The sequence below is a fragment of the Hydra viridissima genome, unplaced genomic scaffold (genome assembly GCF_058129835.1).
Source record: "Hydra viridissima isolate aposymbiotic clone 2 unplaced genomic scaffold, HvirCarnegie_v1 scaffold_10, whole genome shotgun sequence".
NCBI lineage: Eukaryota > Metazoa > Cnidaria > Hydrozoa > Anthoathecata > Hydridae > Hydra > Hydra viridissima.
Genome location: NW_028324309.1, coordinates 11,202,809 through 11,218,079, shown reverse-complemented (window position 1 = coordinate 11,218,079; position 15,271 = coordinate 11,202,809). Strand labels below are relative to the sequence as shown.

Genomic DNA, 15,271 nt, shown 5'->3' with positions numbered 1-15,271 from the left:
ACTTGATATAATAAAAAAGAACAATCAATATTATCAAACGCTCTTCAATCGAACAAATATATGAACTTAATTCTATGCAACACAGCTTAACTTTATCTCTGTACTTAGGCTAGAAGTTTGTTTTCCCTAAGTCTGGAAACCTTGGTTTAACAGTGACACTAAGGCATGAAGTTTATCTACTTTCTAGAACGTTCGTGATTCACACGCAGTGGTGTGTAAACGTCAAGAATGTTCTGGAACTGAGAACTTTCCACAAGCGTTTACAATGTCTTAGGATGTTTTGTTCTCTTAAAAATTGTTGAATAAATATGTCAAATGAATTCACTCGTTGCCCTAAATCAGTATTTAAAAGAAGAAAAAAAATCGGAACAATAACGAGAGCTTAATATATTTGATGAGAAATCTTGTATAACAAAAACTGAGTGAAATTTTACATTTTTAGGAAATTTAGAAACAAGTATTTGGAATGAGATTTTTTCCAACACAAAACTTTGTAATTTTCGGCTAATTTGCTCTCATTCAAACTTTGAAGATTGGTGTATTGTAATCTTTTATTTCGGTTTAACAGATAGACATTTGATTTAAAGACTTACTTCGAATTTTATTACAAATTATTGAAACTTTCCTTAAACTATTAAGTAATTTAAGTTAAGTGAATTTCTTTTGTAAAACATATTGGACATGTATATTTAAAATCCTATCTGTTAACCGAATTTCTGTTTCATACTGAATATACCTAGAAAGTTTCACGAAAAAATCTTCAGCTCATATAAAGATAATGCGTTTCAAAATTGCCCTGTTCTTAATAACATGAAAAGTTGCAAAGAACAGTTTTTTCTTAAATCTTGTTTAATGTCCTGCAGAAACATATGGCTGATTAGTTTCATTTTACTTTCATCATCGAATTGTTTGGCCACTAATCTTAACTTTTTCTAATCTTTTATCCACTTGTGTATGGATTTTCACTACTTTTTGTTTCACACGAGCGTAGTCAAACATCTAAAATACCTTTATTACCATTATAAGAATGAATAACAGCAGAGTAAGTTACTATTTATCTACTAATAAAAGTAAAGTTAAAAACTCTGCTAGCATTCAAGGGATTAATTCATAATTTGTGTTTTACCATGGAGACATTCCATTGACAAACACTTTTTATAAAAGTGCAAAGATTACATGTCTTTTTTCTATATAAATTTAAATTTCTATAATTTGTATTAGCACTTCAAAGTGCTAATACAAATTATAGAAATTTAAGAGCCATTGTCTGAGAAATGTAGGCAAAGTCTGGAAGTGATGTCTTCAAATTGTACTCATTTTTAGATATTTTGTAAAATACAATGAAAATGGGCCACTGGTAATTTTTTTTTCAAAAACTTTTATTAATTACGGAGATATTGGGTCCCAAAATTTGGCCCGTTTTGACAAAATTTTGCGCATGGAGTGCAATTGCTACTTTGAGGAGTAGTTTTAGCAACATAAATATGACAGAAACATTTCTTTTTAATTTTTTTACTAATCTGGGTAGGTTTCTACAGTAAAAGTAAAAATTCAACATGATTACATTTTCAGTTGTCTAGAAATCGTGGTCCGAAACCACAACATTTGAAATTTTACCCTTACTTTGAGCTCTAATATCTCTTAAGGCCAATACTTGCACGTAGTTGTTTTAGGTGTTTTTGAAAGACACTAAGACATACATTGATTTTTTGAAACAAAAACCATGTGCATGCAAGGACCTGGGAAGGAGTAACCTGCCAAAAATCACTTTTTGCGTTCAACGCGCTTTGATAGATTACCCATAACAACTGTGGCCTTAGGTCCACCATGAACAGTATAAGTTATTTATTTTCCTTAAATATGCATCTTCCAATATATGAAAAAAAATCCATGTGCTCTGGTGATAAAAAGCCTACAGAAGTCCTAGAAGTAGCCTTATTTTGCCAATTTTTTAACTAAAAAAATACCCTAGCAACGGTATAGATATACTTAGCAACGGTTACTTTACAGCCATATCAATTAGTGCTGCTATTAAAAATTTTAATATAATACTTTTTTATAAAGAAACTGTACAAGAGAACTTGAAAAAAAAATTTTTTTTTTAACTTTATCAATGAAAGAAAGAACCATTAAACTTCAAGATCAACGTTTTTTCCGTTTAAAACTGATGGGAAATACAGTTTTCTAAGAATCACCAAAAAAATATAATAAATTTATTAATGCCCGATCTGAATCTCCACGTTGTCAATATCGTCTTTTGAGAGTGAATAATCTCCTCTTTGATTAGTTGGTGTTGGTGCATCAATCTTACAAACAACGTCAAGAGACGAGCATTGGAGAATATTTTCTTTGGTTGGCCACTTGAAGCAGTTCTTTCCAGGTGTAACAGAATATTCCATACAAGAAACATATATATCATCATCATTGACCTAATGGTTGAGGTAAAGTAACGTCTAATTATTGCTGCTTCCTAAATATTCCTTGAAATTAATTAATATGGTTAATAAACCAATAATTTTGTAATAGATCTCAATACACAAAAATACAATATTATAGTGTTAAAACTTCTTACATTTTTAATTATTGCAGGATACCATTGCATAAAGTATGGAACAACAATCCAATCACCAATTTGAAAATCAGCTGCTAACTCCTTTGCAATCAACTGAATATCATTGTTTAAATCATCTTCTTCGTTTTCAAGTGCGTCTTTCATATCAACAGTTTCATCAATCACATCATCAGTTAAGTTAACCTCTTCACAAAAAGTGGTTGCCAACCTTCCTGTTCTTTTTTGCTTACTCCATCTAAAAAATTACACTTGAAGGATAAAGGAAATTGCTAAATATTCATCTCAAGTCCCAAGAAAAGAAAAAAGTCACATTTTTTAGCATGCATACTTTGGGTATTTGTAAATATACAAGTTAATTTACTTGCCTACAGAATAATGATCGAATTTGTTGAGTTGTCACATATTCACTTGGCTTTAACATTGTCCTCAGCTGTTGGTGAACTTGCTCTGGATTCATTTTCTTCCCACGTTCTTCTCCAGCCATAAACATCTGCATTAGCAATGTTTTTTGCTTTGAAGAATATCTAAATACTTTTCTTTTTGGTAATGCCCATCCAGTGATGTTTGTGAAGTTTTCAATCCCTTGTTTAATGATAGAATGGGATAATAGCAGGTGATCAGAAGAATTAAGGTTCGAATTTAGGTTCATTTTGTTGACATAGGAAAGTCTTGCTCTGTCTACCATAGATTTTGCCACAGATTGAGAAGTGTGGTTTTCTGAAAGTATATGCTCTGCTAATAATTCAGTATCATAAAATGATTCAGAGTTTATATATAGCAATATAAATTCCGTTAAAGCCAAAAGGATTATTTCGGAAAGAAAGGAATGACTCTACATGTTGATGCCTTCTTCTTCCATGAAAATGGTCAAATGAAAAAAAAAGTCTATTTCACTGCTGTCTATAGATGTCAGCAAAGCCTTGTTGATGTACTCTGTTTAGCTGATGTTGTTTTAACCAAAGTTCGAAATGATTTTCCTTGTTTAAAAAACCTTTATGCTAAGTCAGATAATGCGTCATCTTATCATGGCAACTTCTACTTAGAAGCTCTTTACAAAGTTTGCAAAGCAAAACAATTCTTTCTTAAAAGGTATGATTACAATGAGCCGTCACGTGGAAAAGATCAATGTGACAGAGAGTCAGCAGGAGCGAAATGTGTCATAAGGAGTTTTATTGATGCTGGAAACAATATGTTGACTGCAGAAGATATTTATGAGGCTCTTCATTATGGCAATGGAATTCAAAATGCTGATGTCGCTGTAATTACAATAGACTCCAAAGCTTCTACTTTATCAGGAACAAATCTGATTCCCAGCACTAATAGCTATCATTCTTTTCAGTTTTTCTCTGATCACATGATAATGTGGAGATACCTCCGAATTGGAAAAGGTAAAAAATGGAACTATACTAATGTGACATTCCATTCTTCAGTTCAAATTGTTAAGCCCTATAGTTCAACTTGCAAAAGTTATACTGCGCCATCAGTTTCCAAAAAAAAACGTGTTGATAGAAGTGTTAACACTCTTAAGTTTTGTACACAAATTGGTTGTGGTGAATCATTTTATGATACTGAATTATTAGCAGAGCATATACTTTCAGAAAACCACACTTCTCAATCTGTGGCAAAATCTATGGTAGACAGAGCAAGACTTTCCTATGTCAACAAAATGAACCTAAATTCGAACCTTAATTCTTCTGATCACCTGCTATTATCCCATTCTATCATTAAACAAGGGATTGAAAACTTCACAAACATCACTGGATGGGCATTACCAAAAAGAAAAGTATTTAGATATTCTTCAAAGCAAAAAACATTGCTAATGCAGATGTTTATGGCTGGAGAAGAACGTGGGAAGAAAATGAATCCAGAGCAAGTTCACCAACAGCTGAGGACAATGTTAAAGCCAAGTGAATATGTGACAACTCAACAAATTCGATCATTATTCTGTAGGCAAGTAAATTAACTTGTATATTTACAAATACCCAAAGTATGCATGCTAAAAAATGTGACTTTTTTCTTTTCTTGGGACTTGAGATGAATATTTAGCAATTTCCTTTATCCTTCAAGTGTAATTTTTTAGATGGAGTAAGCAAAAAAGAACAGGAAGGTTGGCAACCACTTTTTGTGAAGAGGTTAACTTAACTGATGATGTGATTGATGAAACTGTTGATATGAAAGACGCACTTGAAAACGAAGAAGATGATTTAAACAATGATATTCAGTTGATTGCAAAGGAGTTAGCAGCTGATTTTCAAATTGGTGATTGGATTGTTGTTCCATACTTTATGCAATGGTATCCTGCAATAATTAAAAATGTAAGAAGTTTTAACACTATAATATTGTATTTTTGTGTATTGAGATCTATTACAAAATTATTGGTTTATTAACCATATTAATTAATTTCAAGGAATATTTAGGAAGCAGCAATAATTAGACGTTACTTTACCTCAACCATTAGGTCAATGATGATGATATATATGTTTCTTGTATGGAATATTCTGTTACACCTGGAAAGAACTGCTTCAAGTGGCCAACCAAAGAAAATATTCTCCAATGCTCGTCTCTTGACGTTGTTTGTAAGATTGATGCACCAACACCAACTAATCAAAGAGGAGATTATTCACTCTCAAAAGACGATATTGACAACGTGGAGATTCAGATCGGGCATTAATAAATTTATTATATTTTTTTGGTGATTCTTAGAAAACTGTATTTCCCATCAGTTTTAAACGGAAAAAACGTTGATCTTGAAGTTTAATGGTTCTTTCTTTCATTGATAAAGTTAAAAAAAAAATTTTTTTTTCAAGTTCTCTTGTACAGTTTCTTTATAAAAAAGTATTATATTAAAATTTTTAATAGCAGCACTAATTGATATGGCTGTAAAGTAACCGTTGCTAAGTATATCTATACCGTTGCTAGGGTATTTTTTTAGTTAAAAAATTGGCAAAATAAGGCTACTTCTAGGACTTCTGTAGGCTTTTTATCACCAGAGCACATGGATTTTTTTTCATATATTGGAAGATGCATATTTAAGGAAAATAAATAACTTATACTGTTCATGGTGGACCTAAGGCCACAGTTGTTATGGGTAATCTATCAAAGCGCGTTGAACGCAAAAAGTGATTTTTGGCAGGTTACTCCTTCCCAGGTCCTTGCATGCACATGGTTTTTGTTTCAAAAAATCAATGTATGTCCATGGCCTACTATATTACACGGCCGTATATGTTACATTTTAGAGGCCGATTCTAAGAGGCCTATTTATAAATAAGATGGCTGCGCAATTACAGAGAAAAAACATATCTCATGCGAAATAAATGTAATATTACGAGTACAAATAAAAAGTATTCACAGAAAACTGGCATTTTGTGTTTTCATACCAGCGATTTATGTATATATAAACATATATATCTATGTATATTATATATATTTGTGTCTAATATACATTTTTATATCTGTTAATAATACATTTAAATTGACAACAACATTGGGAATTTATAAAGAAATCACAGGTTAAGGTTTATGTTCTTTTATATATTTTATCCATTTCTATGTTTTATCTATTTATAATATTTGTTTGTTTTTTTAACTTTACTTTTGTCTCTGTCTACTTTTAAAACTTTTAACAGCATCTTTTCTTACAGTGGCATTGATAAGGTTCTGCTTATTGTTAAAAAAGATATTAATTATAATTTTAGAAGCAAAGTTAAAACCCCATTCTTTGTGTAAATCACAAGTAAAAGTAATTGTTGGGAAGTATTTTGATAAAACAAAGGTTGATACTTCTTTGACATTAGCCCCTTGTTTAGTTATTAAATTTGAAAGTTTATCTAAGACTGCAAAACATCCACATGTAAAATCTTTGAGTGAAAGTGAAGGTACAGTAAGACCACCTCTTGAAAGTAATTGTAGATATGGACAAATAACTATATTGTTTGTATCTGTAGCTAGCATAGATTTGCAATAACTGCATTTGCTTCTTTTTATCAATTTCTTAACTATATAACCAGCAATTGTTGTTGCAACCTCTTCTGTATCAGGTAAGAGAGTTGATTCAGATATCTCATTTGAGTTTAAATCTAATATTTCCAGTAATTCTTTATTATTAGGGTTATTATGGTCTTTCTTTAGATCCTCTTTCCAAAAATTTACATTCTCCTTAATTAAAGACCGACATGCTAAAATAACTTCTGAATGTTGAACTTCTACTAAGCTTACTAGAAATCTCCCCCCACTCATCTGTCTATATTGTGAAAATCTACGCTCTATTGGGTCACTTTGAAGTCGTGAAGTGAGCACATACGAATATCCTTCTTCAATAAGCTCATCTATAAGTAAAGCTTGGGAACGCAGAGTTGTGATAAGAGCAGATGATGTTTGTTTTGATAGTGTAAAATATGGAGATTTCTGCCAAAGTTCAATCCAATTAGCAAGTTGCCTAAAAAAAGTTGTTTTACCATCATCACAAACAATTGCATTACCAAGTTTATTTGGACTAAATTGTTGTTTAGAATTTGAAATAGTCCACCATTTTTGAAAAATAGTAAGAAAACCAGAAATGTCTTTTCGTTCTGGAAAATAACTTTTAAAACTTGCAATTGTTGTTTCATCAAAAATGGACAGTGCAAGAGAAACATTTTGCTTTCTGTTACCAGGGTGAAGACTTTGATATGTGATTTTTGGAGCTTTTCTTAAATTACCCTGAAGTTGCTCATCTTTAGAATGTAGATGATGAAAATCTCCCCAAGTAATATAACCAGCTGGACAACTATAAGAATCATCCTTTATATTGTATGTGAACGATGGAAAGACAAATTTTTTACAGTGTAATAAATTATTTCTGATATTTTTAACTAAGTGAACACTATCATAAAATAAGTATATTTTATTATTCCGACTATCAGGATGATGAATAAACAAACTTGATTGGTTACCAAATTTAGAATGAAGTAAACTAAATGCAGTTACATTTGCTTGATGATTGTCAGTAACAATTCCTCGAAATTTAAAACCAGATAGAGAAAGAGAACTAATAGAATCTGATATTTGATCTGAAAGCCATTTACCACTTATAGTAACTTCAGGTATTGCTTTTATAATAAAAGGAATAGATTTTTTTAAACTAACTATCATAAATGCAACAACTCCTTTGTACAGAGTACCCTCGTCATTTGCACCCACATAAACACCACTACAATATTGTGCTTGTTTCTGAAGATAAAATTCATCTACAATTAGTATTATATCTTCATGTATTGAACCTTTCTCAAGCAGTATTTTAGCAGCCTTTATTGCATCAACTCCACCTTGTTTTATTTTATTCAATAAAGAAATTGAAGGTAACGGAAAAAATTCAAGTAACATTTTATATGCTTGTTTAGATGTATATCTTAATAATAAAGCATGTCTAATCATATTGGCAGAATACTGTGGTTGACCCTTGGATTTATAGTATATTCGACTATTTATTTCATCAAGAAGCATATTTCTATTAGAAGAAGCAATGATTTTTATGTATGAAGCAAGATTCTCTAACATACTCAAACAAGTTAATTTGGCATTATGACCTTTAGTTAACCATGGAGGAAGTGGAACATTATTTCCTTTATATTGTAAAGCTACACATAAACAATTGTCAATTTTTATTGATTCAAGAATTAAAGGAAAATGTGTAATTGGATCAAATACTAAACTATAATAAATTATACAATTGAGATGTTTTTTAAATTCAAAGCCTTCTGGTGAATGTTTACTATTTAACATGTTCCAGTCAGTAATTTTATCATTTTTAGAAAAAGAACTAAGTTCATCTTCTTGATAAATCCGAGTTTTAGGTGGTCTTCTCATAGCAATAGGTGATGGTAGTGTGGAAGGACGTTTTAAGCACTCACTTGAAAAAATTTCAGGAATAGGATCCAAATTCCAATTTAACTTGCATTTTACACCACGGATAATGTACTTTTCATTAAAATGCTTTTCACACAAAACAGAGTTAGGTGAAGGCACCCAATCACTACGGTTTACAAAATGAACCCAATAATTTAGTAACTCTTCATTTTTTAAAGGAAAATGAAAAGAAGCAACTTTTTTATCTTCCAAAGAACTGATGTATCCAGTTTTACAACCATATGCAACACACTTGTTAACCATGATATGATTTAACTTTTTAAACTTTTATTAACTTTCTAAAATAGCTATATATATATATATATATATATATATATATATATATATATATATATATATATATATATATATATATATATATATATATATATATATATATATATATATATATATATATATATATATATATATATATATATATATATATCCTTTTTAATCCAATAATCTTATGCAAGTTTAATATTTTACACTTGCAATTTTACACTTTATCACTTGTAGTTGTGTCATTTACTTTTTTTGCGCAAATAGGCCTCTTAGAATCGGCCTCTAAAATGTAACATATACGGCCGTGTAATATAGTAGGCCATGGTATGTCTTAGTGTCTTTCAAAAACACCTAAAACAACTACGTGCAAGTATTGGCCTTAAGAGATATTAGAGCTCAAAGTAAGGGTAAAATTTCAAATGTTGTGGTTTCGGACCACGATTTCTAGACAACTGAAAATGTAATCATGTTGAATTTTTACTTTTACTGTAGAAACCTACCCAGATTAGTAAAAAAATTAAAAAGAAATGTTTCTGTCATATTCATGTTGCTAAAACTACTCCTCAAAGTAGCAATTGCACTCCATGCGCAAAATTTTGTCAAAACGGGCCAAATTTTGGGACCCAATATCTCCGTAATTAATAAAAGTTTTTGAAAAAAAAATTACCAGTGGCCCATTTTCATTGTATTTTACAAAATATCTAAAAATGAGTACAATTTGAAGACATCACTTCCAAAATTTGCTTATTTTGCCTACATTTCTCAGACAATGGCTCTTAATCTATAATTTGTATTAGCACTTTGAAGATGTTTGCGCTAGTGCGCTTTCGTAGCGCCCTCAGCTACCCTTTTTTATGTGCAATTATGAAAGATCGTTATTTAAAATGAAAAGAAATTAAAATCTGTTTTATTTTTGACCAACGCAAAGTACTTTAAAATTTAACGAAAAAGAAAAGTCTACCTAATATACCTAAAAAAATGGCGGATTTTGATGAAAAAATGGTTAAAAAAATGGCGAATATTCGCCATTTTTTTCAACAATATTAGTTTTGTTACCTGGTTCTTAATCTTCTGTGATCATAAGTTCTGTAATTTAACTTATAATCGTTAAGCGATTATCTAAATTTTTAGCGTTTTGTTTTTCCGTTAATAACGAATAATAATAAAGAACTAACTCCTATATCAGTTATTTAAAATAAATCGAATTTAAATTAATTTTAGACCTACAAAGTTATAAAATTCCAGAAAAAACTTGCGATGCCTCACATACTTTAAATAGTATTTTAATCTTTCATGACCATCGCTCAAAATTAAGTCTGCTAATTCATTATTCGATTAAATGCGTTAAACTTCCTTTTCGAAAGTAATTATGGATGAATATAAATTTGTCGCAGCAAAATCTTTTGCAATTTTAAACATGTGTTCTTTTTTAATAAACTTCAGAAAATTCAATTTATCTTAAAGGAATAATATAGAAATCTGCGCCTTATTCGTAATTATTCTTTATTAACAGAAAAAGGAAAGGCCGATGCTTAATTTAAATAAGCTAGTTTCAAGTTATATAACGATTAATTAACCCACAATGATCACCACTGATCAGGTGTGATTGACGTTGTTACAAACGATCAACAATAAGTTAAGCCTACTCGCTTAGGATTTTTGTATTAAAGTCTTTTTTTTTTCAATCTCATTCATGATTATCATATGGATAATCATGCTAACAAATGTGCCTAATCATAGCAGAAACATCAAAAAAACATACAAATAATTGATTGTTCGTAATAAAGAACAGACCAAGAACGTACAAATTGGGCAAAAACAAAAAATTTTATTTAGTTATCGATTTATTGGTGACTGTAAACTATCCGCATCACAAACCATCACGGTGACTAGCGTTTTTTTATGAAACCAACATAGTGTGGATTTCCCTTCTATCTTTTGGGTAAAACACGCATCGTAACAGTCAACTTCTAAAATTTAACAAATACTCGTTAAGCATTTAATTAAATAGTCGCTCTACAAAACAAATGACAGGCTCCCACAATTTAAAAATAAAATAACGTAGCGTACATGAAGTCAAACTTTGTTTATGAATTACAAAAATTCGGAAAATCACAACTTTTCAGCAATATCTAGTAATGCAAACGCCTAACAATTTTTAAAAAAATCATTTTTCATGTCATTACTCGTTACATACCTTGGTTTTGCAATGAAATTGAGCACTAGTCTCCTCGTTATCGATATTAAAAAGCAGATCTAAGTTTAAATAGTACGTTTTACTTCGAAATATCAAGCAATCTTCTCCTACATCAAGTTCAAAACTAGACGAATCAGCCTAAGAGAGAAATAATAATAATAATAATAATAATAATAATAATAATAATAATAATAATAATAATAATAATAATAATAATAATAATAATAACAATAATAATAATAATAATAACAACAATAATAATAATAATAATAATAATAATAATAATAATAATAATAATAATAATAATAATAATAATAATAATAATAATAATAATAATAATAACAATAATAACAAAGCACTTGAATAATACAGATTATTTTACAAGTTATTTTTAATTCGTTGATATTTTGCTGAACCAAATAGGATATTATATATTTCAACTCAAAAAAACAACATTCAATAACTTGTCAACAACTGCATTTTTGTGAAAGAGAAAAGCACTTGAATATTAAACTTTTTAAAACTCCTTAAATATTTTTAAAAACAAACTATTGCTTTAGAAAATCTTATTGCGGAAAGATTTTTAACAAGTTTATCTAGAATCCTTAACTTTCCACAAGTTTAATTACATAACTATCAAAATCTTGATTCCTTGATTTTATAATTATCAAAAAGCTTTGTCTATCAAAAAACTGTTAAACGAAATGTCTATTACAGTTAATGTAAAGAAATCTTTGACCATATAGCTGCTAAAAAAAACAAAAATTTTCAATTATAAAGAGTTTAATGTTCAATAAGATTTTCAAACCTCTTTTGGAAGATCAATTTCAACAACAATAAAATTTGGATAACCATTTTGCGGTTCTTGAATCAATGAATATAATGGAGGAATAAGATTTAGTGCTGGTTTAAGCTTCTTTGTTGAAACCTCTGATAAGGCATGTTTGTGTTGTTCTGCAACATATTAAAATATTACAGAGCATTGCAGAAATGCACAAATATAAAAATGTAAATAAACTTCTAGACTAAATATAATATACATAATACTTTGCATAAATAAATTTCTTTTTATGTGTATCCAACTAAAATAAAGTTTAAAAACTTCTAACTAACCGATTGCTTCCTTCTCAAGCTCATAAATTGAAGAATCCATTTCCATTATGATTGGTGTTGGTTTACTGCGCACATTTTGCATCTTTAATGACCCAATTGCTTTACGGTTTTTCAAAATGCGATACTCTCGTGATAAAGAAATGTTGAATTTGTTTTCAATACCCTCAAACACTAACATGATGAAGAACTCTTTAAAAAACTGGACCTTTTTGCATTTGTCAAAAAACTCAGGATGAATCACGATATCATATGCATTCACATCTGCTCAAATAAATGAAGATTAATTAAATTTTCAGCTATTGTGGAAAAGCAAAAAGTTTTCAACATCAAACTCAAAAAAAAGTGCATTAAACTAAAATCTAGAATCATTGTAGTTATCTCCCAAAAAAGCTATTTTTAACATTAGTTTCAGCTAAAGTCTTTAGTTTTCTTCATCTTTAATCTGATATGTTGACATTAAGTAAATACTAAGAATAATTGTATTATGCAATTCTATATTATTAACTCCTATTTTTTAGAACTTTTTTTAAATCATAAATGTCCATATTTTTGAGGAGCCTAGAAATCAGGCAATAACAATAACAGTAAATATCAAACTAGCATTATTAAAATATTTCTAAAAATGATTAACATAATTATCTCATTTAAATAAATTTAACTTAATCTTTTCAAACAAACAATAAAAGTAGTTTACAAGGGCAGCAAGTAGTTGAAGTATATTTAAAACTATTTTATGATTTATTAATCATAAAATGTTTTATACTGAAAGCTCTGTTTAAAGTTAAAGACTTTAAATTAACTATATACCTTCATTAGACTTATCTTTTTCTTTATGAGGCTCACCAATGCCCATTGGAATTCTAAACTTAGTAGGATCTTCAGATTCAACAATTTCTCGCACTTCATCTTCTGTCAGATCCTTTGGTTTCAAAACGAGGTCAGAAGTACAAATGTTAACAAACACTTTATCTCCATTTTCTGATTTTGTTTTTAAACACCAACCTGGTTTTGGAGCAACTAAATTACACTCCTGATCATTAAATGATTGCCCAAAATTGTCTTTATGATCAAAAAGTAGTTTTTTGTATAAAAAAGATGTACTATCTACTTCACCAGTTAGTAAAGTCTCATTGCTATTCATTTTTACATACAAATATATTTTTATATTAAAATAAGAGAGTAAATACTTGCTGATACTAAAACGTTGAACAAAAGAAAAAACAAGTAAGATTTTTTAACTATCATTATAGAACTAAAGAAACTTAATTCTTTTTAATTCTACATATTACATGAAATGAATTAAGGTTGTAAAAAAACTACATCCGGCCCATACTTTTTAGTAAAACAAGATAAAACTAAGTTCAAAGTGATATAATTTGTTTTACTATCAGTATAATAAGTTAAAACAATAGAATAATAAATATAAAATTCTCCTACTTTTGCTCACATAAGAAATCATGTGAAGAGAACTTAAAATAATTAAAAGTAAAGGCTGAGTGGAAATTTCTTTCAATATAAAGTGAAGAATCAAGTGTTTAGCAAATCAATTCTTTTATTTTGATATAAAAGTTAAACAGATGTACAAAAAATCACCAATTTTTAAGTCGATATACAACATAAGGTCTTAAATGGTAGGTAGAATTGGGATTTTTCTTCTGAAGCTCTGCAATCTTTTCTTCTAATTTCTTTTTTTTCTCTGCATGAATGCGTTGTTTTTTCTTTGCTCTAAGATGTAAAATTTTTCTTCGCTTTGCACGGTCACGTTTTATCCTTTTCTTAAATTTATGCTTATTCATTTTTTTTCTTCGAATCTCCAAAACACCTGCATGAGTGCCACAATGCATTTTCCCTTTGCTTTCATGTAAACCACATTGTTCTATGCTAAGCTTATTTGGTTCAACAAAATTTTTAATTTTATCAATGTTTGGTAAATCTACCACAATATTAGTAATTGAAGGTAAATTGATCTCTAAGAATGGATTTTTATCATAAATTTCAAGATAGCCATTGTAATTTTGTGGTAATTCTTTAATTGTTGTAATTTCTTTCAATGAGTTTTGATAACTTATAGATGCTTCATTTAAAAAAAACTTTGCAGCAGAATTGTGTAAATATTGTTTACTGGAGAAAACATTTGAACAATTCTTTAAAATCTTTAAACATTTTGAAAAATTCATTTATAGTTATCTAAAAGAATAAACAAGTGTGTGTATATATATATATATATATATATATATATATATATATATATATATATATGTATATATATATATATATATATATATATATATATATATATATATATATATTATATATATATATATATATATATATATATATATATATATATATATATATATATATATATATTTGTTATCAAAATTTACCAAACTAATAATTTAAAAACTGTTTTTAGGAGCTCATAGACAACCTTATTATAAATTAAATGTTTTAAATACCAAAAAATAAGTTAACTAGTTTTCATCCTTATATCCTCATTACTTTTTTTTATACTTTTAATTTTTCTAAATTTATTTATAATCATTACATTAATATTGTTGATCTTTTATTGCTTTATTTCAGTTTCTTAATGTCTTTTGTTTCAACAACTTTGTTATTTCAATCTATTTATTCACATAACGAATTCTGAAGTTATATTCTTTTTTACTTTACATTAAATTAATTTTTATTCTCAACAATACATTAAAAAAATCAAAACTTATTTCAGTATTATACTTTGTTCTCATGATGTTCATCAAAGCATCATTCAAAAGGTTTTCATGCAAAACTTAGTATAAAAGTTATAGACTATGATCATTCTATCTAATTTACACACGTAAGAATTTTTAACTCGTATTTTTTTCAAATTTAATATTTTTATAAAATTAATTTTGATTCTGAACGATGTATACAAAAATTAAAACTTAATTTATCATCAGTTAATCTCGCGATGCTAATAAAAGAATTATGTTTTCATGTAAAACTTAATATAAAATTAGTCTATACTTATTTTATTGGCTACTTTATGTTACTCTAACAATTTGCGTAAGGCAAAGACTAAAGTAAATTTGAAGAAAAATGATTCTAGGCACTCTTTCCTGTAGCCTTTAACTTCACCTTATTGACAAACGGCCATCATATAGTTTGTTATTTATACTTGTTACCAACTTTCACTCACAAGATAAGCACGCGTTCGGCCGTCCGTTATAATTTTTATGCGC

The 15,271-nt window shown here is 28.5% G+C and overlaps 2 protein-coding genes and 1 pseudogene across 2 annotated transcripts; 1 reads left to right on the top strand and 2 right to left on the bottom strand.

The window, feature by feature from the left end:
• Positions 1–2,216: 2,216 nt before the first annotated feature.
• Positions 2,217–2,810, bottom strand: LOC149883117 (uncharacterized). The gene is made up of 2 exons (XM_090101009.1): positions 2,573–2,810; positions 2,217–2,429 (listed from the first exon to the last, which is right to left on the bottom strand). The coding sequence occupies exons 1-2, from the start codon at positions 2,714–2,716 to the stop codon at positions 2,217–2,219; spliced, it is 357 nt and encodes a 118-aa protein (XP_089957135.1). The 5' UTR covers positions 2,717–2,810.
• A 620-nt stretch (positions 2,811–3,430) lies between these two features.
• On the top strand, positions 3,431–5,226 carry LOC145181965 (uncharacterized; annotated as a pseudogene).
• A 5,279-nt stretch (positions 5,227–10,505) lies between these two features.
• LOC149883116 (PIH1 domain-containing protein 1-like) lies at positions 10,506–13,509 on the bottom strand. Its single transcript, XM_090065474.1, has 5 exons — positions 12,858–13,509; positions 12,051–12,311; positions 11,746–11,891; positions 10,938–11,075; positions 10,506–10,710 (listed from the first exon to the last, which is right to left on the bottom strand). Exons 1-5 carry the CDS (start codon positions 13,189–13,191, stop codon positions 10,672–10,674), a joined length of 918 nt encoding a protein of 305 aa, XP_089921600.1. The 5' UTR covers positions 13,192–13,509; the 3' UTR covers positions 10,506–10,671.
• Positions 13,510–15,271: the final 1,762 nt, after the last annotated feature.